Source organism: Erpetoichthys calabaricus, chromosome 6 (assembly GCF_900747795.2).
Source record: "Erpetoichthys calabaricus chromosome 6, fErpCal1.3, whole genome shotgun sequence".
NCBI classification, from domain to species: Eukaryota; Metazoa; Chordata; class Cladistia; order Polypteriformes; family Polypteridae; genus Erpetoichthys; species Erpetoichthys calabaricus.
The window spans coordinates 129203864-129228726 of NC_041399.2; the positions used below are offsets into that span (position 1 = coordinate 129203864).

At 39.3% G+C, this 24863-nt stretch overlaps 1 protein-coding gene across 1 annotated transcript in view; it reads left to right on the forward strand.

The window, feature by feature from the left end:
* cul1b (cullin 1b) overlaps positions 1-24863 on the forward strand; it is a 257439-nt gene that overhangs the window by 215217 nt on the left and 17359 nt on the right. The window contains exons 18-20 of the mRNA XM_051928891.1: positions 168-215; positions 4907-4989; positions 12354-12459. Coding sequence (XP_051784851.1) covers positions 168-215; positions 4907-4989; positions 12354-12459 — 237 coding nt within the window. The remainder of the gene's footprint in view (positions 1-167; positions 216-4906; positions 4990-12353; positions 12460-24863) is intronic.

Below are 24863 nucleotides of genomic sequence, written 5' to 3' on the forward strand. Positions count from 1 at the left end.
TGTAAAACTAGCTTATAGAATGTCCTTTAATTTACATCATAGCATGATTGACCATTTAATTTAATATCAGCTAAAGAGAAGATGTGTTATTTCTTTGGATAAAAAGTGAATTTTGACTTTATACTGTGTACAGCATCTCATGTATGTGTTTTATATTCTGTTTTTAGGACATACTGGTACAAGTTTTACAAATCTTGTTGAAGTCCAAATTACTGGTAAGTCAGACACTTTTGTATAATTTTTTTTTATGATATTTATTGTGAATTGTGAGCTATAGGGTAAAACTGAGAAAGACACAAAAAAACAAACAGCCAAACCCAACATAAAGAATACTTGACCAAAAACACAATAAGGAACTTTCCATGTGCAAGAAGCATTAGAAAGAAAATACGTTAACTAGAGGAAACAGAGTTGACTTGGGACTTTATTATTGTAGGACTTATGTAGTCATGGCAAAATGCGAGTGTTGGAAATATAATATTAGTTGCTGTAAGTGCTTCAGGAAAGATAGACAAGGAAGGAAATGAAAGATATTTGCTGCTATATGTGAGAAATGATATCCAGGCCCATTAAATCAAGATGGAAGAAGAGAATACATGAGAAACACAATGGGTTAAGCTAGTAAATATGAAAGCCAGACATTTGGTTATTGGAGTTTGCTACAGTCCTCCATATTCTGATACTTTAGGGAATAGCATATTATTGTATTAAATAAGACATATGTGCAATAAAGTGGAAGTGTCGATTGTGGGTGGCACAACATTTTCATAGTCAAAGTAATATGCAGAAGCAATTAAAAGGGCAAATAAAATATTGTGTTATATTTTAAAAACTTCTGAATATAAATTAAGGGGCTGCTTAGACTGTTTATGCACTAGTGACACTACATCTGGATTACTGTGTGTAGCTCTGGTTAACATGCTACAAAAAAAGCCATAGATACAGTGCATCTGGAAAGTATTCACAGCGCATCACTTTTTCCACATTTTGTTATGTTACAGCCTTATTCCAAAATGGATTAAATTCATTTTTTTCCTCAGAATTCTACACACAACACCCCATAATGACAACGTGAAAAAAGATTACTTGAGGTTTTTGCAAATTTATTAAAAATAAAAAACTGAGAAATCCCATGTACATAAGTATTCACAGCCTTTGCTCAATACTTTGCCGATGCACCTTTGGCAGCAATTACAGCCTCAAGTCTTTTTGAATATGATGCCACAAGCTTGGCACACCCATCCTTGGCCAGTTTCACCCATTCCTCTTTGCAGCACCTCTCAAGCTCCATCAGGTTGGATGGGAAGCATCGGTGCACAGCCATTTTAAGATCTCTCTAGAGATGTTCAATCGGATTCAAGTCTGGGCTCTGGCTGGGCCACTCAAGGACATTCACAGAGTTGTCCTGAAGCCACTCCTTTGATATCTTGGTTGTGTGCTTAGGGTCGTTGTCCTGCTGAAAGATGAACCGTCGCCCCAGTCTGAGGTCAAGAGCGCTCTGGAGCAGGTTTTCATCCAGGATGTCTCTGTACATTGCTGCAGTCATCTTTCCCTTTATCCTGACTAGTCTCCCAGTCCCTGCTGCTGAAAAACATCCCCACAGCATGATGTTGCCACCACCATGCTTCACTGTAGGGATGGTATTGGCCTGGTGATGAGCGGTGCCTGGTTTCCTCCAAACGTGATGCCTGGCATTCACACCAAAGAGTTCAATCTTTGTCTCATCAGACCAGAGAATTTTCTTTCTCATGGTCTGAGAGTCCTTCAGGTGCCTTTTGGCAAACTCCAGGTGGGCTGCCATGTGCCTTTTACTAAGGAGTGGCTTCCGTCTGGCCACTCTACCATACAGGCCTGATTGGTGGATTGCTGCAGAGATGGTTGTCCTTCTGGAAGGTTCTCCTCTCTCCACAGAGGACCTCTGGAGCTCTGACAGAGTGACCATCGGGTTCTTGGTCACCTCCCTGACTAAGGCCCTTCTCCCCCGATCGCTCAGTTTAGATGGCTGGCCAGCTCTAGGAAGAGTCCTGGTGGTTTCGAACTTCTTCCACTTACGGATGATGGAGGCCACTGTGCTCATTGAGACCTTCAAAGCAGCAGAAATTTTTCTGTAACCTTCCCCAGATTTGTGCCTCGAGACAATCCTGTCTTGGAGGTCTACAGACAATTCCTTTGACTTCATGCTTGGTTTGTGCTCTGACATGAACTGTCAACTGTGGGACCTTATATAGACAGGTGTGTGCCTTTCCAAATCATGTCCAATCAACTGAATTTACCACAGGTGGACTCCAATTAAGCTGCAGAAACATCTCAAGGATGATCAGGGGAAACAGGATGCACCTGAGCTCAATTTTGAGCTTCATGGCAAAGGCTGTGAATACTTATGTACATGTGCTTTCTCGGTTTTTTTATTTTTAATAAATTTGCAAAAACCTCAAACTTTTTTTACGTTGTCGTTATGGGGTGTTGTGTGTAGAATTCTGAGGAAAAAAATGAATTTAATCAATTTTGGAAAAGGCTGCAACTTAACAAAATGTGGAAAAAGTGATGCGCTGTGAATACTTTCCGGATGCACTGTATAGCAGCACTTGAAACTGTACTGTGGAGAGCAGCCAGGCACATCCGAGGATTCAAGGGCATGCCCTGCTCTGACAGACTCATAGAATTAAACCTGTTTACTCTCAATTAGAGGATACTGTGTCAGGGACTAAATGGAGGTTTTAAAAATCCTCAAAGGCATGGTAAAGTAAATACACTAGAATTATTTCAGCTTAAGTGTGAATCGTCTACTCAAAGGCACCAATAGATATTAAGGGGATGTGCATTTAAAACTGAATCACAGAAACTCTTCTTTCCAAGGTGTGGGAAACTGGAATAAATACAGAGGCACATAGTTGAAGCAGATTAACTGACAACCTTTGGGAAGTTTCTGGATGAGTGATATTAACTAAACACACAAGTTTAATAGACTGAATGGTCTCCTCTTTAGTCAAATTTCGTATGTTCTCATGTGTAATTTACACAGCAAATAGTTTGTAATAGAAGAGTAGTGGTGCCAAAATAGAATGATGTAGGTTGAATCCAGCATGCTCTTCTGTCTGTAGTATGTTTCTCTCACATATGCACTAAAGGGTGTCCATACCAAGCAGGCACTGAAAGGTAATACTACTTGAGGCAACATTTAACCCTGTAATACACTAGGAAGTTGTTATGCTGAATCTTCAAATTACTTTGCATTAAAATAAACACTCATGAGTTAAAGGAGATATCTATTTTGCTGGATTCTTATAAATTTGTTCTTTAATACCAAAAGCTTATCTTAGGTATGTAAGCATTAATTTGGCAGTAATAGCTCAGGGAAGTTTGTTTATTATTTAAAAAAAAAAAGTGTTACCTAAATTGATATGTATTGTGATGTGATGGTGTTACAGTAAATACATATTTCTAATACAGTGCATGACTGATTGCACTGAAAAATCATAAAGGTTAAAGGTTGGTTTAACAGTATAATCCCTGAAGCCTATGAAAAAACTCATAATCCTGGGCCACCTTACATTCCTTTGCACCTCTAAGTCAGCGTCTTTGGTTTTGCAAATGTGTTGATCAGCGCAAGCAGCCTGATATCCCATCTCCCACCGACGGAGCTCAACTCAGGCAAAAAGTTATCTCAGCTCAAGTGTGTTTATCTGCGTGTGAGGTGCCTGGAGTTGAATAGGGTAAATAATATATCATTATTTGGAATACATGTATTTCATGTGTGTTCTGTGTCTAAAACAATCTGTGTAAGTATAGGATGTAAGGAAATGCGAAGCAAGAAATGCGGAACACATACCTAAAAGCAAAAACTTTTTCCGTTTTATGCTAATAATGACGTGAAGTGTATAATGTGTGAAAACTTTAGTCGAAATATCAAAGATGCGCTTTTATTCAAGAATATAACCAAAGTAAAACAATAATCATTCAATTTACATGTTGCAGTCAATGATTTAAAAACCCAAGCTCAAATGTAAATCGACAGAAAGTTGATATGTATTCTGTGATGGTGCAGAGGTAAGAACTGCTGCCTTATAACCAAAAGGTTCTGGGTTTGATTTGAGTCTGTAACACCTGGTGTAAATTTTGGCTACTCAAGACGTGGAGCACCCTGTTTCAAACCCGAAAACGTTAGGTTATAAGGAAGCAGTACTTATATCTGCACCATCCAAAAATACATATCAACTTTCTGTCGATTGACGTTTGAGCTTGGGTTTTTTTAACTCCTTGACAGCAATATGTAAATTGAATTTTTTTTTTCTTTGGTTATATTCTTGAATAAAAGCGCACTTGTTTATTTGATATTTGGACTAAAGTCTTCACACATTATGCACTTCATGTCATTATTAGTATAACATCTAAAGCAGAAACTTTTTCCATATGTGCTCAGTATTTCTTACCTCGCATTTCCTTTCATCCTACACTTAAACTGATCATTGTAGACACAGAACACACATAAAATGTACTGTATGTATTCTACATAGCGATATTTACCCTATACAACTCAAGGCACCTCACACATGGATAAACACACTTGAGCTGGAAGAACTTTTTGCCCGAGTTGAGCTCCGTCTGTGGGGTTGATGGGATAGCAGGCTGCTTGTGCTGATCGACACATTTACAAAACAAAAGACGCTGATGGAGAGATGCAAAGGAATTTAAGGTGGCCCAAGATTAAGAGTTTTTTCATAGGCTTCAGGAATTCTACTGTTAAGAGTATGAAACTAGCAGTATTGTCATCTGTAAATGACATGAATTGGATTACTTAATATTTTTGCACCTCTCCTGAAAATGAATGTTTTGCTTTCTTGGATGTAAGTATTAAACATGCTAAATCATTATTCGTTATACAATTGTAATCCATCTTCATTTTTAGGTTTTGGAAGATGAAAATGCAAATATTGACGAGGTGGAATTTAAGTCTGACACTTTAATAAAACTTTTCCTTGGATACAAGAAGTAAGTTTATTCTCTCATTTGTGTTTTTTTCACTACAGTAATGAATACTTTTGCAAAGATATTAATGAGATTTTGACGAATATGTAGTTAATTAGTTTATTGGCTGAGTACCATGTGTAACTGCCTTAATACAGAGAAGGTTATTTGAATTGAAAACCTTCACATTTTTTTAAGTTACATTAACATTTTTATAAAGAGTATTTATTTCAGCCCATTTAATACTGAAGAAGATCTTCATGTTGGAGTAATTTGGAGTGGAAATAAAATGTGTTTAAAGTATTTTAAATCTTTATTGGCTGGTAGCAAGGATTAAGTTTATTTTTCTATCGTTTAATTTTTCACAATAATCATTTGAAAGTTTGTGTGTAAATATATATATATATGTGTGTGTGTGTGTGTGTATATGTATATATATGTGTGTGTGTGTGTATATGTATATATATATGTGTGTGTATATGTGTATATATATATATATATATATATACACAGTAATCCCTCCTCCATCGCGGGGGTTGCGTTCCAGAGCCACCCGCGAAATAAGAAAATCCGCGAAGTAGAAACCATATGTTTATATGGTTATTTTTATATTGTCATGCTTGGGTCACAGATTTGCGCAGAAACACAGGAGGTTGTAGAGAGACAGGAACGTTATTCAAACACTGCAAACAAACATTTGTCTCTTTTTCAAAAGTTTAAACTGTGCTCCATGACAAGACAGAGATGACAGTTCCATCTCACAATTAAAAGAATGCAAACATATCTTCCTCTTCAAAGGAGTTTGCGTCAGGAGCAGATGTCAGAGAGATAAAGAAAAGCAAACAAATCAATACGCTGTTTGGCTTTTAAGTATGCGAACCACCGCGGCACAAAGCTGTTGAAGGCGGCAGCTCACACCCCCTCAGTCAGGAGCAGGGAGAGAGAGAGAGAGAGAGACAGATAAAAACAAAGTCAAAAATCAATACGTGCCCTTTGAGCTTTGAAGTATGCGAAGCACCGTGCAGCATGTCGCTTCAGAATGTAGCTTGCACAGAAGGTAGCAACGTGAAGATAATCTTTCAGCATTTTTAGACGAGCGTCCGTATCGTCTAGGTTTGCGAACAGCCCCCCTGCTCAATCCTCCTACGTCAGGATCAGAGAAATTCAGCGCAAGAGAGAGAGGGAGAAAAGTAAGTTGGGTAGCTTCTCAGCCATCTGCCAATAGCGTCCCTTGTATGAAATCAACTGGGCAAACCAACTGAGGAAGCATGTACCAGCAATTAAAAGACCCATTGTCCGCAGAAATCCGCGAACCAGCAAAAAATCTGCGATATATATTTAAATATGCTTACATATAAAATCCGCGATAGAGTGAAGCCACGAAAGGCGAAGCGCGATATAGCGAGGGATCACTGTATGTATATACATATATGTATATGTGTATGCAGTGGTGTGAAAAACTATTTGCCCCCTTCCTGATTTCTTATTCTTTTGCATGTTTGTCACACAAAATGTTTCTGATCATCAAACACATTTAACCATTAGTCAAATATAACACAAGTAAACACAAAATGCAGTTTGTAAATGGTGGTTTTTATTATTTAGGGAGAAAAAAAAATCCAAACCTACATGGCCCTATGTGAAAAAGTAATTGCCCCCTGAACCTAATAACTGGTTGGGCCACCCTTAGCAGCAATAACTGCAATCAAGCGTTTGCGATAACTTGCAATGAGTTTATTACAGCGCTCTGGAGGAATTTTGGCCCACTCATCTTTGTAAAATTGTTGTAATTCAGCTTTATTTGAGGGTTTTCTAGCATGAACCGCCTTTTTAAGGTCATGCCATAGCATCTCAATTGGATTCAGGTCAGGACTTTGACTAGGCCACTCCAAAGTCTTCATTTTGTTTTTCTTCAGCCATTCAGAGGTGGATTTGCTGGTGTGTTTTGGGTCATTGTCCTGTTGCAGCACCCAAGATCACTTCAGCTTGAGTTGACGAACAGATGGCCGGACATTCTCCTTCAGGATTTTTTGGTAGACAGTAGAATTCATGGTTCCATCTATCACAGCAAACCTTCCAGGTCCTGAAGCAGCAAAACAACCCCAGACCATCACACTATCACCACCATATTTTACTGTTGGTATGATGTTCTTTTTCTGAAATGCTGTGTTCCTTTTACGCCAGATGTAACGGGACATTTGCCTTCCAAAAAGTTCAACTTTTGTCTCATCAGTCCACAAGGTATTTTCCCAAAAGTCTTGGCAATCATTGAGATGTTTCTTAGCAAAATTGAGATGAGCCCTAATGTTCTTTTTGCTTAACAGTGGTTTGCGTCTTGGAAATCTGCCATGCAGGCCGTTTTTGCCCAGTCTCTTTCTTATGGTGGAGTCGTGAACACTGACCTTAATTGAGGCAAGTGAGGCCTGCAGTTCTTTAGACGTTGTCCTGGGGTCTTTTGTGACCTCTCGGATGAGTCGTCTCTGCGCTCTTCGGGTAATTTTGGTCGGCCGGCCACTCCTGGGAAGGTTCACCACTGTTCCATGTTTTTGCCATTTGTGGATAATGGCTCTCACTGTGGTTCGCTGGAGTCCCAAAGCTTTAGAAATGGCTTTATAACCTTTACCAGACTGATAGATCTCAATTACTTCTCATTTGTTCCTGAATTTCTTTGGATCTTGGCATGATGTCTAGCTTTTGAGGTGCTTTTGGTCTACTTCTCTGTGTCAGGCAGCTCCTATTTAAGTGATTTCTTGATTGAAACAGGTGTGGCAGTAATCAGGCCTGGGGGTGGCTACGGAAATTGAACTCAGGTGTGATACACCACAGTTAGGTTATTTTTTAACAAGGGGGCAATTACTTTTTCACACAGGGCCATGTAGGTTTGGATTTTTTTTCTCCCTAAATAATAAAAACCATCATTTAAAAACTGCATTTTGTGTTTACTTGTGTTATATTTGACTAATGGTTAAATGTGTTTGATGATCAGAAACATTTTGTGTGACAAACATGCAAAAGAATAAGAAATCAGGAAGGGGGCAAATAGTTTTTCACACCACTGTATGTATGTATGTATATATATGTATATATGTATGTATGGTTTTCGTCCTGGTCGCGGAACAGTGGACCAGCTCTACACCCTTAGCAGGGTCCTGGAGGGTGCATGGGAGTTCGCCCAACCAGTCTACATGTGTTTTGTGGACTTGGAAAAGGCGTTTGACCGTGTCCTTCGGGGAATCCTGTGGGGAGTACTCCGAGAGTATGGGGTACTGGACCCCCTGATAAGAGCTGTTCGGTCCCTGTACGATCTGTGTCAGAGCTTGGTCCGCATTGCCGGCAGTAAGTCGAACCCGTTTCCAGTGAGAGTTGGACTCCGCCAGGGCTGCCCTTTGTGACCGATTCTGTTCTTAACTTTTATGGACAGAATTTCTAGGCGCAGCCAGGGTGTTGAGGGGGTCCGGCTTGGTGGACTCAGGATTGGGTCACTGCTTTTTGCAGATGATGTTGTCCTGTTTGCTTCATCAGGCCGTGATCTCCAGCTCTCTCTGGATCGGTTCGCAGCTGAGTGTGAAGCGGCTGGGATGGGAATCGGCACCTCCAAATCCGAGACCATGGTCCTCAGCCGGAAAAGGGTGGAGTGCCCTCTCAGGGTTGGGAGCGAGATCCTGCCCCAAGTGGAGGAGTTCAAGTATCTCGAGGTCTTGTTCACGAGTGAGGGAAGAATGGAGTGTGAGATCGACAGGCGGATCGGTGCGGCATCCGCAGTAATGCGGGCTCTGCATCGGTCTGTCGTGGTGAAAAAGGAGCTGAGCCGCAAGGCAAAGCTCTCAATTTACCAATCGATCTATGTTCCTACCCTCACCTATGGTCATGAGCTATGGGTAGTGACCGAAAGAACGAGATCGCGAATACAAGCGGCAGAAATGAGTTTTCTCCGCAGGGTGTCTGGGCTCTCCCTTAAAGATAGGGTGAGAAGCTCAGTCATCCGGGAGGGGCTCAGAGTAGAGCCGCTGCTCCTCCACATCGAGAGGAGTAAGATGAGGTGGCTCGGGCATCTGATCAGGATGCCTCCTGGACGCCTCCCTGGTGAGGTGTTCTGGGCACGTCCAACCGGGAGGAGGCCCCAGGGAAGACCCAGGACACGCTGGAGGGACTATGTCTCCTGGCTGGCCTGGGAACGCCTTGGGATTGCCCCGGAAGAGCTAGAAGTGGCCGGGGAGAGGGAAGTCTGGGCATCTCTGCTCAAGCTGCTGCCCCCGCGACCCGACCTCGGATAAGCGGAAGAGGATGGATGGATGGATGTATGTATGTATATATATGTATATGTATGTATATATATGTATGTATGTATGTGTGTGTATATATATATATATATATATATATATATATATATATATATATATATATATAATTATACACACACACACATTCATATATAGTCAGTATATATTCTAGATCCTGCTTGTAAGGTTTTGTAGTACTTTGTTTGCCAGTTTTTATGTTTCTTCATCTCAAGCAGTTAATAAAAGAAAATAGATTGGCCCTGTAACATTCAAAATCATACAACTATTTTTGTGCAATCTGAACAAATGAATTATATCTGTCTATACCAATGAAAAATAAAAGTGCTTGTAGGATTACTAAAGAAAACATGAAACAAATTTAACAAAAAATACTGACGTTGAACTTTCTGATTCTTTTATTCTGGTATGTCAGTGCTTATTTTTTTAATGTCAATACTTTTTGTTGGGAGAATGAGCTGGTCAACATACCCAGCTTTCAGGATACTTCTCTGTGTGGTAATGATGTCTCCTGCAGTGGAAAAACACTCTCTGCACATAGGAATGCACAGGAAATGCTTTGCAGCTCTGAATAGGAGAGGTTATTCATATTTGTGTTCTTTTCACCAACTGAGATGATTTTCCAGGAGTGGCAAAGGAGTTACTTCTTTAAATCTCTTTAATCTCAGTTTCAGCAGCATCATGTGCAGATTTATTTTTGCAGCAACCAAGCCAGTACACATGAGCTCCTTGGTCTCATCCTGGATGGCTGGGGGGTTGGGCAGAGCAGAGCCGTCCTTGTAGTTATGTGGGTGATCATCTTCTTCTGACTCTGCACCAGATTGTCCAACTCCTCTTGCTGCTAAAAAACATCAAAGCATAAATCAAAGTAGTATCGGGCGGATTGGTGGCTCTGTGGTTGAGGATCTGCACTGACATGAAAGGTTGCCATTTCAAGTATTGTTTCTGTCAGAAGGGATCCAACTCTGTTGGACTCTTGAGCAATGCCCTTAACATGAAAGACACTGTATAATGACTGACCCTCCGTTTTCACCCCTAAAGGTCATGCAGAAAATCAATTTCCCTTTGGGGATTAGTAAAGTATATCAAAATTAATTTTACACAAAATTTACACTAACTATCACAACACATAATCTCAGCCCAAATTCATCCTATTGTGGTTAGTATTGACTGGTGGTTGTTTTAAAATCTATCGTGTGGCCATCAGGGGGCATACCAGCTCCACAGACACCTGACACCACAAACACAGAAACAAGGCCTTATTGCGGTGTGGGAAACTTTTTCCTTTCGTTTCCACACAGCACCAAAGTACAGTAAAACAAATCGCCAAACACCATAATAAAGCAGCACTTTGTCTCGTTTCTCTCTGTCTCCTTCCACCTCCACTCCTCCTCTAGCAAGATTCGTCCTCCTCCTGACTCTCACTCCCCGAATGAAGTGAGACAGATCCTTTTATTGAATGCCTGTAAGTGCTTCAGATGTCCCATAATCTCTTTCTGGCAGCCCTTCCAGGTATGGCAGAAGTTCTGCAATAAAGGGCTCTGCAGTTCTTCATGCTCCCCCTGACGGTGATCACAGATCCCAACAGGGCTGGGCTTCCAAGTCCGTGGCAGTGTGGCAAGCCAGAGGGGATGCCCTCTGCCGTTCTGGGGGAGATAATACCCCAAGCAAGCTCTCTACCCCAGACCTTCCAATACAACAGTGTCCTGGCCAGGTAAGAGCCACAACTGTCCATCACACATATCATAAGAGCCGCTCCACCGTCTTTCAATGTCTGAGCTTAACTTGTGTTCTTGTAGCCGGAGCAGGTCTTGTCTGTGTTTTATCTAGTGGCTGGTTATGATGTTATATTTGAAAAGTGTTGTAACACATCTGCTCCTGCCAAGTAGTCACTCCACTGTTGGCAATTTCAGTGCTTTGCACAAGGCTAGCTTCGGGCTGTGTGCAAAACATTGTACGTTGGTCATGTTTGCAAGTCCAGCTGCGACATTCATTTTGAACTCTGTTACAGTAACAGGATGTTTGACCTCTAATCTTCATTCAGTAGCTGTCTTCTTTATAATGCTGTAATGTTCTCACTTGTGTGGCTGTAATGCACTGGTCTTTGTTTATAGCCCATATGAGCCCAGCTTCAACTCATTCATTATGATTCACTGTTATGGTTATGTACGATTCAGTAGCCCTTTGATATCTAAGCATCACATGTCAAAACGATTCTCTTAGCAAAGCTGAGAGATTCATGTACCCTCGTTTTTACCTTCTGGTGCAACTTGGGCACATCAGTGTCAGTAATATGTTGTTGGGATTGTATGGTGCATCAAGGCTTCTTTATACTCTCCATATTATGGAAAGCATTCATTCTCTACAAGACTTAAAAAGGCAAAGAGTTATTTTAGTTGAACGAGTTGAGGTTGTTGCTAACTTTGGTATGTAAGCCTGTTCCAAACTAAGTTGAAAAGGATCCATTTGTTTAACATTTGTTGTTTGATATTAGCTATTAGATATTTGATGTTAGGTCTACATTAGAATGGTGTCTTTCTAAGTGTACTCTCAGATTTATTGTGCTCCCTGAGTATTTGATTTTAGCATAATATATTCTTCAAACAGCAATCTCCTTAGTGCCTTCTTTATTGTGGAAGTCAGAATGAGCTCACACTGTACACTGCAGGAAACTGCTACATATTTAAAGCTCTTTGCATTAAGAACATTTTAAAAACAAAAACAAAGATCCTGCCTCGAGGAATACTACAGTATACCATACCACAAAGATGGATTAACTTCTTTTAAAATCACATAAGGAACAACATTTCCAATTATTTTACTAGTAGTTGGTGTACACCAGCAGACTTTTTGAGAAATTGTGCCTGGTGTTTTCACTCTTACTTACTTTTGCTTATGAAATGGACCTGATATCTATTTGAAAAATTGTACGTTTTTATATATGGCACATTATGATAATAATAAGTCATTTATTTTTAGCTCTCTGGTAATTACAGTTATCCTCATTGTATAATATAATTTATTAATAATGGCATTCATCATAGAAAAAATCTTTGATACTACAAGATAGTTTTTATATTTTCATTTCAGTAAAAAACTACGGGTTAATATCAATGTGCCAATGAAAACAGAGCAAAAACAGGAACAGGAAACTACTCACAAAAATATTGAAGAGGACAGGAAACTGCTAATTCAGGTAATTGTTCAACATGTTACACAAGGTCTTGTGGTGAGGATTACCTTGTTGTGACTCCTTTTTCCTTAGTGCTTAGTGTATGTTTCCTTTGTCATTGGTATGCTTTATGAGAATTACAATTTAAAATGTGCAGTAAAACCTCGTTTATCTTTTAGGGTTCGGGGCTGAGGCTGTAACGGATAACGGAACAGCTGCTTTAAAAATGATATACAGTAGATTAGTTTAGCGAATAGTCATTTATTTATTAAACAAAACTATGTTAAAGTATAATATAGTATTAACAGAATTAAGTCCTATAATATTATAACTACCAGCATAATAAGCAAACGCAACTCAGAGGTACTGAAGTTTTCTACATTTCACTTGGAGTCTTTGTTCCGTAACAAACATTGCCCTGTCTTATACTCTCTCTTCTGGGTTACAGAGCACACCTCCTAAACAATAAAAGAAAGCTTTCCTTACCAATTAGTTTATCTCCTGCCACTCATGTTCTTTTTATCTCACAATCACTCCTGCTTATCGTCTCCCGACTCCCTACTCAAAACTTCCTTCCGGCGCATCTTCCTTTTTCTTCTAACTTTTCCTGTCACTTATCTCCTAACAGGTGTGTCTGCCTGTTACAGAACAGAAGCCCTTCACTCAGTCCCATCACTTACACAGCATTCCACACTTCTGCTCCCCCACAACCCATCACCAGCTGCCTTTACATCACAATATATTAACAAAAAATAACAGAATTTAAAAAGAAAAGCACACTAACATTAATGTATATTAACATTACTGTCAGTGGCTTCCATTTTCAACAAGCTTTTACAATTTTGTCGGCATCACATTTTAGATCGTTCACTGTTGTTCTTCGTACCCTGTAAATTGAAGTAATACTTGAAATACTTTCACCATTTTGTAAATGTTTTAATAATTTAAGTTTTTTGTGACAATTCCAACACCACTGACAGTTTACTGGCCATAACAATGTATAGTAGATTATTGATAACAGAAGAGAAAAGCTATGAAACTCTGTTAAAACTGAAGGTACATAACTGACACTGTGATTTCAAAATGTGGCATGACACATGGTACTGTAGAGAACACCACATGCGAGCATAAGGGAGAGTTGTTCCAATGTGCGTAGCTCACAGTATAGCACATGTCAGTAGTAGTACATTAATGGGTAGGTGTAGGTGTGCGCAATTTTTTTTTTTTTTTTTTTTCCTCTGACGGTTAACAGAGACTGATGGATAATCAAGGTTTTACTGTATTTACAATCTGACTGTAAACTCTGGCAGAATTTACTGTTTTTCACTGCAACCAAGGTCATAAAATGTGAAGCATAACGATGGTGGGGTTGAGAAGTGTGAAATGGTAAAACTCATCTTGAGATTATAATTTATTTTTTTTTATGTGTATTGTTTTATTAACAATGGTTCTTTAAAATGCCCTTGTGGCAGACATAAAGTATAATGTTTCAAAACAGTTGACTTTATTTTGTATTTTAGCATGAAGCAAATCCTTTACACAGGTATACAAAGTACATGTTCTTAATTTCAGGTGCTTCCTAGAACTGGTCATTATGTGTGTCTTGTGTAATTGTAATGAAATCCAGTTTGGGAAATACTCTTTTATATTGATGGCCATACTACCAACTTTTCAGTTTAAGTTTGTTTTGACTAGTGTTTGTTTATGTTCTTATTATTGTAATCAATTGGTGTACTCTAAAGACAACCCTGAAATATACAAGGAAGCCCAGATGAAAATAAATAAGTTGATTTGTTTAACAGAAGTAAATACACAAGGATAGGTGAAACAGAAAGAATAACAAAATAAACACTAATAACAAAAATCTCATCAGCTTATGACAGGCTGTGAATTAGTAATACCAATAAGTGTTCCTAATTAATCTGCATTCCCCATAAAACATCAACACAGTAAGCTCCTTTTTACCTTTATCTGTATCTTTTGACAGTGTTTCCACTGTCCTTCCCTTAGTATACCAAAGCATTTCTGCAACAGTTAGTTTCCTAGATGTCAGGGTTGTCAGACTCGAGCCTTACTGGCCAAATCTGACCCTTAAGACTTTATTTTAATGCAGCCTGCTTCAGAAATATTTTAAAAAATTACATGTGACCTTCAAATACCATTAATTTTGTCGAGGACACCCATTTAACGTGTTTTATATATAACTTTTATCTGTATATAGTTTTCATCTGTATATAGTTTTCAATGCATCTCTAGCGTCTGCTTGCTTTTATCTATACAGTACAGCTCACTGTTGCAACTAATTAGTAGTTAGAATAGAAATCTCAATGAAAAACCGAAAAGAAGGTGTCATGCCATAATGCCACAAACAAGCATACAGAACTCCTCCGTCTTCATCGTCTTCTGCAGCTGCTTTTTCTTCTTAATATTATTTTCTTTTTAAAACCAGAATTCTGTTTGGAAAATGGAACGGCCATTTTACAATTAACACTAGAATTACCAGAGCATACGAAAAAAACTCGTAAATCCAGCCCACCTTAAATCCCTTTGCACCTCTCTGTCAGCGTCTTTTGTCATGTACACATGTCGATAAGCCATAAGCAGCCTGCTATACCATTCCCCCCCCAACCGCCGCAGAATGGGCAAGAACTCCTCCCAGTTCCTGCCTTAATTTCAAATAGTGACATTTTCATGTATGAATGTGTGTGTGCGCGCAAGAGAGAGGCAGAGACAGTTTCAAATCAAATGTATGTTTTTATTATATTATAGTAATAATAATAATAATAATAGCAGTTCACTACTCAAAGTGCAAAACGCCGGTCTTGAACCCGGGACCTTTTGGTTATAAGGCAGCAGTTTTTACCTCTATTCATGTTCTTGAATGGTACAAAGTCCCTATCAATTGACATTTTATCTTGGGTTTTTAACTCATTACCAGCAACATGTAAATCAAATGCTTTTTTTTTTCCTTTGGTTATATTCTTGAGTAAAAGCGCACGTATTTATTTGATGTTAGGACTAAAGTCTTCACACATTATACACTGTACAACATTATTTGTATAACATGGAAAAAGTTTCTGCTTTAGGTATGTGTTCAGCATCTCTTGCCTCACTTTCATCCTGTACTTGCACAGATCTGTGTAGACACGGAACATGCATGAAATGCATGTATTCCAAATAACAATATACCGTATTATTTACCCTATACAACCCCAGGCAGCTCACATTCAGATAAGGAGCCTTGGCTTGAGTTGGGAGAATGTTTTGCCCGGGTTAAGCTCCATCAAGGTGGGGGATGGGACAGCAGGTTGCTTGCTACTTGTGCTGATTTACACATTTGCAAAACAAAAGGTGCTGATGGAGAGGTGCGAAGGGATTAAGCTAGGCCAGGATTACGAATTTTTTCGTAAGCTTCAGGGTTTGTAATGTTGAAACTGATACAGTCAACTCCACTTAACTGCAATTCGATTAGCTGCAATCTCCGCCTAGCTGCAATGCAGGTTTTTGGCCAGTTTTTTCACTGTACACTCCATTGTTAACTGCATTCGGTTAGCTGAAATTCGCTAGTGCTGCTGCTTTGCAGTAAGGAGACTGTGGAAGAGTGTGGGTTCGCTTCCCAGTTCCTCCCTGTGTGGATAGCGCTTTGAGTACTGAGAAAAGCGCTATATAAATGTAATGAATTATTATTAATCTGCAATTTTGCTGCAATGCCTTTAATAATCCCGTTTCATGATTTTCAAGTCAGTTGGCTTCGGATAGTTGCAATTGCCATGCGAGTCCGTTTTCTGCTTACTGTACAGTCTACTCCGTTTAAGTGCACAACCTCCGGACGAGATTGCCATGTGTGCTTAAACGGAGTCGACTGCACTTGACTTTATGCAAATAGGGACCGTGCAAGTCATGTGCAGCTAAGCGGAGTGTGCGCTCAACCAACGTGCATGCAAGTGGAGTCGATTGTAGTTGATACACTGCACAGAGAGAGACGACACCATATAAAGTCGACAGTGCCGGGCGTATGCATGGGATGTGTCTGTTATTTCAGTAACTTAGAAAGCCGACAAATCTGAAAAGAACATCAACTGATCAACATAATTTAGTTTTTTGAAAAGTTAATGGAATATCGTTACATTAGGTCTAGTCTAATATGGCAGCGTGTAAGACTTCAAAAAACGTTAAAAGCCCTGTCATTAGCGGATAGAGTAGAAGTGTTAAAAAGAATTGGTAGTAAGGAAAGTCAACTGCCTGTTGCCAAGCACTTTGGTGTTCATCCAAGTCAAATCTGTCACATTGTTAAGCAACAGCAGCAGGTGATTAATGACTGGCAAAAAAAACGCTAATCGTGACCGAAAAAGGAAATGGGCAGGAAAATCTGAGGATTTTTAAGTCTCTTTGTTGCGTTGGTTCAGCCAAGCTAGAAGCAGACAGCTGCCAGTTAGCGGACCAATGTTGATTGAAAAAGCCAATCAGCTTACAGTTAGCTTTGGCCTAGAGGGATTTAATGCTAAAAATGGATGGCTGGGGTGCTGTAAGCAACGAGAAAGCATCCAGTTTAAACAGCAACATGGGGAAAAGCAGGACACTAATGAATTTGGTGCCAAGCGTTGGAGAGTTGAAGTTCTTCCTGACATCATCAAAGAGTATGATGAACGTGATATCTTCAATGCTGACGAAACTGGGCTTTATTGGCGTGCCATACCCGAGGGAACATTAACATTTAAATACCATGAAGCTAGGGACTAAAGTGCCAAAAGACAGACTGACGCTGCTACTGGCCTGTAACATGGATGGATCAGAAAAGTTGCCGCCGCAGGTAATAGGGAAAAGCAAAGAGTCAAGGTGCTTCAAAAACATCAAGAAGCTTCCAGTGGCATATGAGGCAAATCGCAACGCCTGAATGACCAGTGAAGTTTGGGTGTAGTGGCTGAAGAAGCTGGACAATTCAGTGAGGTCCAAAAGATGATAAATTGTGTTGCTGTGTGACAATTGTGCAGCACACAGTGATGATATCAGACTGACAGACATCAAGCTCGTTTTTATGCCACCCAACACAACAAGCTTAATTCAGCCCATGTACCAAGACATAATAGCAGATTTCAAGTGAAATTACCGATCCCTCATGCTTCACCGTCTGATGGCTATTATGGATCAAGGTGACAATGAAACAATGAGAGCAATTGAGCTGGCCCATAAGCTGACGCTGTTTGATAGTTTGCACATGCAGAAGGATGCATGGAGTCATGTCAGTACATCAACAATCGTTAACTGCTACAGACGGGCAAGCTTCGTGAAAGCTGTGGAGGGAGATAGCACTATCCCAGTTCCGGGTGCCTCAGCAGCAGTTGTGGACAATAGCAGCAGTGTGGGGCTACAGCTGCCTGATGGAATGTCAACTAATGACTTCGATTGTTTCGTTGAAATCGACTGTAATGCTCCAACAAGTCCAGATAAAGCAGACAAAGAGATATGCAAAAGCCTGAAGGCGTCTACTCCAGCTGCTAATCAACTAGAAGAGGAGGAGAGACTGGACGCGGCCAACGTCGATGACGTTCAGAAGGCACCTGCCATGATACTGACGTTCGCTAATGTAGTGAAGAGCTTGGATTTTATACAAGCCTACGTAGAGTCAACTGGCTGTGATTCGTACGAAACGTTTTATGCACTGTCCAGCCAAATTTATGACCGTCGTCTGAACCAGGCACAGACACCAATAACAGATTATTTTCGTCGTGTGTGAACTAACACTAAGTAAATGCCGACATTGCTTAATTGAAAATTAGCAGTTGTAGACCGGCAAAGCTGTATGTATATTACATGTACTGTAATCTAATTTGACTACATTAGACGATTAAACTACTGTATATTTGAGGCTGGTTAGTAACAATACGTTGTATTTATTCCTTAGCTCTAGGCACTGCAGTTAGGCGCGTCCTTTACAAATAGGCAACCACAGTGCATGCATAAAGTGCGTACCTAGCATGAAGCACATGGCTCACAGTCTATTATAAGCTAACTCCGCTTATTTGCAATCTCCGCTTAACAGCAATTGGGCCTTCAGCCCCCAAACACTGTACATATTTAGTTCACATAAAATGCAAAAAGTATATGAATGTGAATATATAAACCCATTCATAATCCAGATTACAAGCAAAATGTTAAACAGTAGTACCATATCAAAGTGTAAATTAGCAATAATCCTACATTCTGTGACAATGGGGAGACAGGATGGGAGACACCATTTACAGCCTAATGAAGCAAAAACTGTAGAACTGGCCCTGGCACTGACATTTCTTAGACTCTATGCCAATTTCAGTCTTGTGATTGCCAGTTCACTTTCCTAACCTACTACAAAGGAAAAACCTAATAAATAGAGAACACAGTTTCAAAAGGGACACGTGGCACAACATAAGATTGTTATGAACAGAAGATTCTTGTGTGTCTTGTTTGAAAAGTGAAGTGGTCATAGTTGTTTATGTACTCAGCAATTGTTGGAATGAATCAAATGTTACTCTGGCCCACAGAAAAATTGCATTTGACACCCCTGCCTTAAGCTTAATTCTGGCCTCTGTGCTTGGAAGTCTTGGGGCTGGTAAAACATCCGAAGTAGTTCAAGACATGGAGTAGCACTTGCCTCACCAAAGATTCGATTTAAATCATTGTAATCTTTTGATTTTATTCTGTTTTGGTTTTACTTTGAATACTTTTATCAAACAGCAACCTTATAGCTTCTAGAGATTCTTTCTATCATGCAGACCTAGAAGAGGGTGTTTTCAGTATAGTTTCATCAAATTTGTTTTTTCAAGTTGATTATGTATAGTGTTTGCAGACATCAATTTATTATTAATATCTAGTACATTATTTGATAGCTGGTCTAAAATCTGCTGATTAGGTTTAAAAAAAGAAAAAAAAAGCTTTCTGATTTTAATGTAGGTTGCAATTGAATAAAGCCTTGCTATGTTTATATCTATTACAATCTGGAAATTTCTATTAACTCTTATTACAACATTTTTAAGACCTGGTTTTATTTTCTTTAGCTTTAAATCAACTTAGTAACTGTACAGTACATTCAGAAAATATTCAGATCCCTTCACTTTTTGACATATCCTAATGTCAATATATTTGTTTTCTGTTTTTAATAGATTTGTAAAAAATGTTAAAATCCTGTTATTCACATTTTCATTCGGGGTACTGAGTGTTGCTTGATTTGGGGAAACAATGAATTTTTTTTTTTTTTTTTAATATTTATTAATTTTATTAAAATCAAATAACATTCCACACAAGCAAGTCAAGTTTGACAAAATTAGGTTTGAAACAGATCAACCCCCACCCAAGGGAAACAATGAATTTAAACAATTTTATCATAAAAATGTGAAAAAGTAAAAGGGTCTGAATACTTTTTGAAAGGACTTGTACATAGCATGCTATTCAGGCTTGGTTTATGCTTGTGCTTTTTGCTGTTTTTGGCAGTTTCTTTAAACAGGCATGAAAAAGAATGAGGTATAGTATCTGGCTACACCTACTGTCAATGCTTCTTACATTTATAAATCCTTGTTTAAATGTCACTCATCTCGGAAATGCATGTTAAAATATTAGACTTCAATAAGTTCTGTCTGATTCAGATGTAGCTGTTAAATGGATACTGGCAGCAGTGTGTGCCTATCCATATAGATGTAGAAAGGTAGTAATATGCAAAAGGTATAAAAAAATAATCTTAAATAAGCATTGAATAATTAAAAGGGCAAGCTCAGTTGTAGGATGCACTCGGGAGCCCCTGTAGGTAGCAGCAAAGGAGAAAATTTAAACAAAACTGAATGGCATTATGAACAGTGCTGCATGTCTTCTCTCTCTCTCTCTCTCTCTCTCTCTCTCTCTCTCTCTCTCTCTCAAACCCCCCCCCCCAACGCTGAGTACTTGCAGCCAACGAATTATTCAGCAGAAGTGTGATAAGAAACGCTACTGTGGCTCTTTTATACCAACAGCAATTAACCTGCATAATGCCTCATTATGACTGTGACAGCCAAGTCAGAAGTTTTCTTTTTTTTTAATCTTCTTGTTAGATAGATTAATTATTAATCCCCAAGGGGAAATTCACATACTCCAGAAGCAGCATACTGATAAAAAACAATATTAAAAAGTGATAAAAATGCAGGTATAACAGACAATAACTTTGTATAATGTTAACGTTTACCCCCCGGGTGGAATTGAAGAGTCGCATAGTGTGGGGGAAGAACGATCTCCTCAGTCTGTCAGTGGAGCAGGACAGTGACAGCAGTCTGTCTGGAAATGATACTGTTCAGTGGATGCAGTGGATTCTCCATGATTGACAGGAGCCTGTCCAGCTCCGTGCCTACAATAGAACCTGCCTTCCTCACCAGTTTGTCCAGGTGCGAGGCGTCCCTCTTCTTTATGCTGCCTCCCCAGCACACCACCGCGTAGAAGAGGGCACTCACCACAGCCATCTGCTAGAACATCTGCAGCACCTTATTTCAGATGTTGAAGGAAGCCAACCTTCTAAGAAAGTATAGTTGGCTCTGTCCTTTCTTGCACAGAGCATCAGTATTGGCAGTCCAGTCCAATTTAGTCATCCGGTATGTGTTCAGACCAAAGTGTATGTGAGTGTGTGTGTTTGTTTGTTTTTATTTATTTAAAGAGCTTCTGAAAAAAGCCAGGTTTCTCCTTGGGGACAAAAAAGTTCTGTCTACCTATCCTAACTATCTAATCCTCTTTAATAAAATCCCTTTCTGCGTCCAGGTGTCCGTGTGTGTGGGTCTTCTGGTGAAGTGCGCATGTGCGGGGTATGGTGCGATGCGTGATATTACTGTCAGAGAAAGTTAGAGGCGTTTTACGGAAATACAAACCAGTATTACTGCGAGAGGAAATTAAAGGTACACAATACAGTGACGCATATTACAGCCACATATAAGCCAGTATTACTGTCAGAGGAAATTAAAGGCATATTACTGACGCGCACGCCTGTATTACCACCAGAGAAAATTAAAGGTATATTACGGACGTACAAGCCAGCAGACGTACAAGACTGTATTACTGTCACAGAAAATTAAAGACACACAATACACGACGGCAGCCCACGAAGAACGGTCAGCTCAGCAAGTAAACATCAACAAAAGAAAGGCTGAAAGAAAGAAAAATTCGACCAACAAAAAGAATGAGGTCAAAGTCCCTTGCCATTTAATATAGACTGTTCCTACTAATGTTTATGCACTACTGTTCTAGCGCCCGTTATTGTAACGGGCTAAATGACTAGTGTTATATAATATACTAAATACTTAAAAAAAACAATACTTCACTGTTATCAAATGTATCCATCATCATACTTTTTCAAAGGAGATGCACCACATAAATTAATTTTCTAACATGTCAGAGTAGCAATTTCTTTTAAAAAGTATTAAAAGAAATCAAGAGTGCACAGTGTTCTCCCCAGAAATGTTTTCCAGCCTGGTGTGGTGGGGAAAATTAAATGTGCACTATTTTTATTAGTTAATTATTATTAATTATTTTCACTTGTGCCAGAATATTTTTATTAAATTTAAGAAGTATCCAATTCAGGATCCTGCAACCCTAGCAAAAATTTTAAATAACAATTGTTATGACATAAACTAAGAGGCACAAGTATTTTCACTGTCGGGAAGAAAAGTGAAAACAATGAAAAAAAAGTATGGGAAACCTAATGAAAAAAAATATTTATTCTTCAAAGCCAACTTGCATATGCAGAAGGTGTCTTCAGTTAAATATTTATTCTTCTTTTCTTCCTAGAGGCCCAATTGTCTGCAGTTTCCCATAATCAAAGTCCCCCAGATCTGGGCCCTCCAAGGAGATCAGCATGAGATTATTTAGCGTGTTTTGATTGATGCGATTTTTCAAACATGTCTTGATCCTTTTAAGGGCAGAAAACCCCCTTTCACATTCAGCTGTGCTCACTGGGATCAGTAGCCCAATATGAGCTAGTTTGGCTAAATTTGGAAACGACTCTTTGAGCTCTGATGTTGTTGCCATTTTTAGTAAAAGCTTTGTATGATTGACTTCTGATCTTTTTTGACGCAACTGTCCATTCTTGCCTGCTACTTTCATATTTTAAAATTGGAGGGCTACCATTTTTGGAGTAATGATCGAAAAGAATTTCAGCAGACTTACTTGTATCGTGAGTTTCTGCATTAAAACTTTTGAAAAGCTGGAAATAATCAGCGTGTCAGGGAATCTTGCATCTAGGTGCTTGACAGCTGTCTCTAGGTATCTATACTAATAAAAGGCAAAGCCCTCACTGACTGACTCACTTACTCACTCATCACTAATTCTCCAACTTCCCGTGTAGGTAGAAGGCTGAAATTTGGCAGGCTCATTCCTTACAGCTTACTTACAAAAGTTAGGCAGGTTTCATTTCGAAATTCTACGCGTAATGGTCATAACTGGAACCTCTTTTTTTGTCCATGTACTGGAATGGAGTGCAGCTCGATGGCCGTGAGAGGCGGAGTTGCGTGTCGCGTCATCACGCCTCCTACGTAATCACGTGAACTGAAAACAAGGAACATCCCCAAAGAGCGCTGAAGAAAACATTCATAACACATTGAGAAAGCACGGTGTAAACTGTAAGTTTAAATTAAGTTTATAGAAACGCTCCCTCTGCCGTTTGCAATACCATATTCGCGAGATACAAGTTTAATGAGAAGACACAAGGTATAAACGAGACTTTGAATCACTTTGTAACGGAGTTAAAATTGCTGTAGCGAGAAACTTTTAAGTGCCGGGTCTTAGCTAACATTAAATAAAGCCGTGGACATCGTAGCATCACACAAGAGAGTGGCTCACGTGAACTGACTGAACTTTGAGGCAAGATTGCTTTTCTCCTGTACAACTATACGTTGCATTCTCAAGAGTGTGCTTGCACGGCTTGGTCATATTACAACCGGAGTGCTGAACTGACAACGTGGTATACAAACAGAACTATAACAATCGTAATAAACGAACAAAAAAACAGCGGACAACCCGTGGATTAAATAAAAAGTCTGCTTTCGTTGGCGAAGCAACGAAAAAGGAAGACCTTATATGGTGTTCGTTTATAAAACAGTGGAGAGGCTGTGTGAAGTCAGCTTCACAAAAAAACATCCTTAACAAATTGTTATTGGTATATTTTGACCTCAATTTAAAAAGGTTTTCTTTTCTTCTTAATAAAAATTTAAAAGCAGTACTTCGCCGGTGCGAAGTGCGGGGATTTCAGCGACTGACGCATACAGATATATTCATGAGTGCAGGTACTATGGAAACAGAGCACCGTGTAAACCTAAAGTTTAAATTAAGTTCATAGACCTACAAAAGGTTGCCATTGATTTGAGGCAAGATTGCTTTTCTCCTGTACAACTATACGTTGCATTCTTAACAGTAAGCTTGCACGGCTTGGTCATATTCCAACCGGAGTGCTGAACTGACAACGTGGTATACAAACAGAACAATCGTAAAAACAGCGGAGAGGCTGTGTGAAGTCAGCTTCACAAAAAAACAGATCCTTAACAATTTGTTATTGGCATATTTTCACTCAATTTAAAAAGGTTTTCTTCTTAATAAAAATTTAAAAGCAGTACTTCGCCACTGCGAAGCACGGGGATGTATGTATATATATATATATATATATCTATATCTATATATATATATATATATATATATATATATATATATATATATATATATATATATATATATATATACACAGTAATCCCTCGCTATATCGCGCTTCGCCTTTCGCGGCTTCACTCCATCACGGATTTTATATGTAAGCATATTTAAATATATATCGCGGATTTTTTGCTGGTTTGCGGATTACTGCGGACAATGGGTCTTTTAATTTCTGGTACATGCTTCCTCAGTTGGTTTGCCCAGTTGATTTCATACAAGGGACGCTATTGGCAGATGGCTGAGAAGCTACCCAGCTTACTTTTCTCTCTCTCTCTGTCTCTCTCGCGCTGACTTTTTCTGATCCTGACGTAGGGGGATTGAGCAGGGGGGCTGTTCGCACACCTAGACTATACGGACGCTCGTCTAAAAATGCTGAAAGATTATCTTCACGTTGGCTACCTTCTGTGCAGCTGCTTCGTGAAGCGACATGCAGCACGGTGCTTCGCATACTTAAAAGCACGAAGGGCACGTATTGATTTTTTTATCTGTCTCTCTCTCTCTCTCTGCTCCTGACGGAGGGGGTGTGAGCTGCCGCCTTCAACAGCTTTGTGCCGCGGTGCTTCGCATACTTAAAAGCAAACAGCCCTATTGATTTGTTTGCTCCTTTGAAGAGGAAGATATGTTTGCATTCTTTTAATTGTGAGACTGAACTGTCATCTCTGTCTTGTCATCTATATCTATATATCTATCTCTATCTATCTATATATATATATATATATATATATATATATATATATATATATATA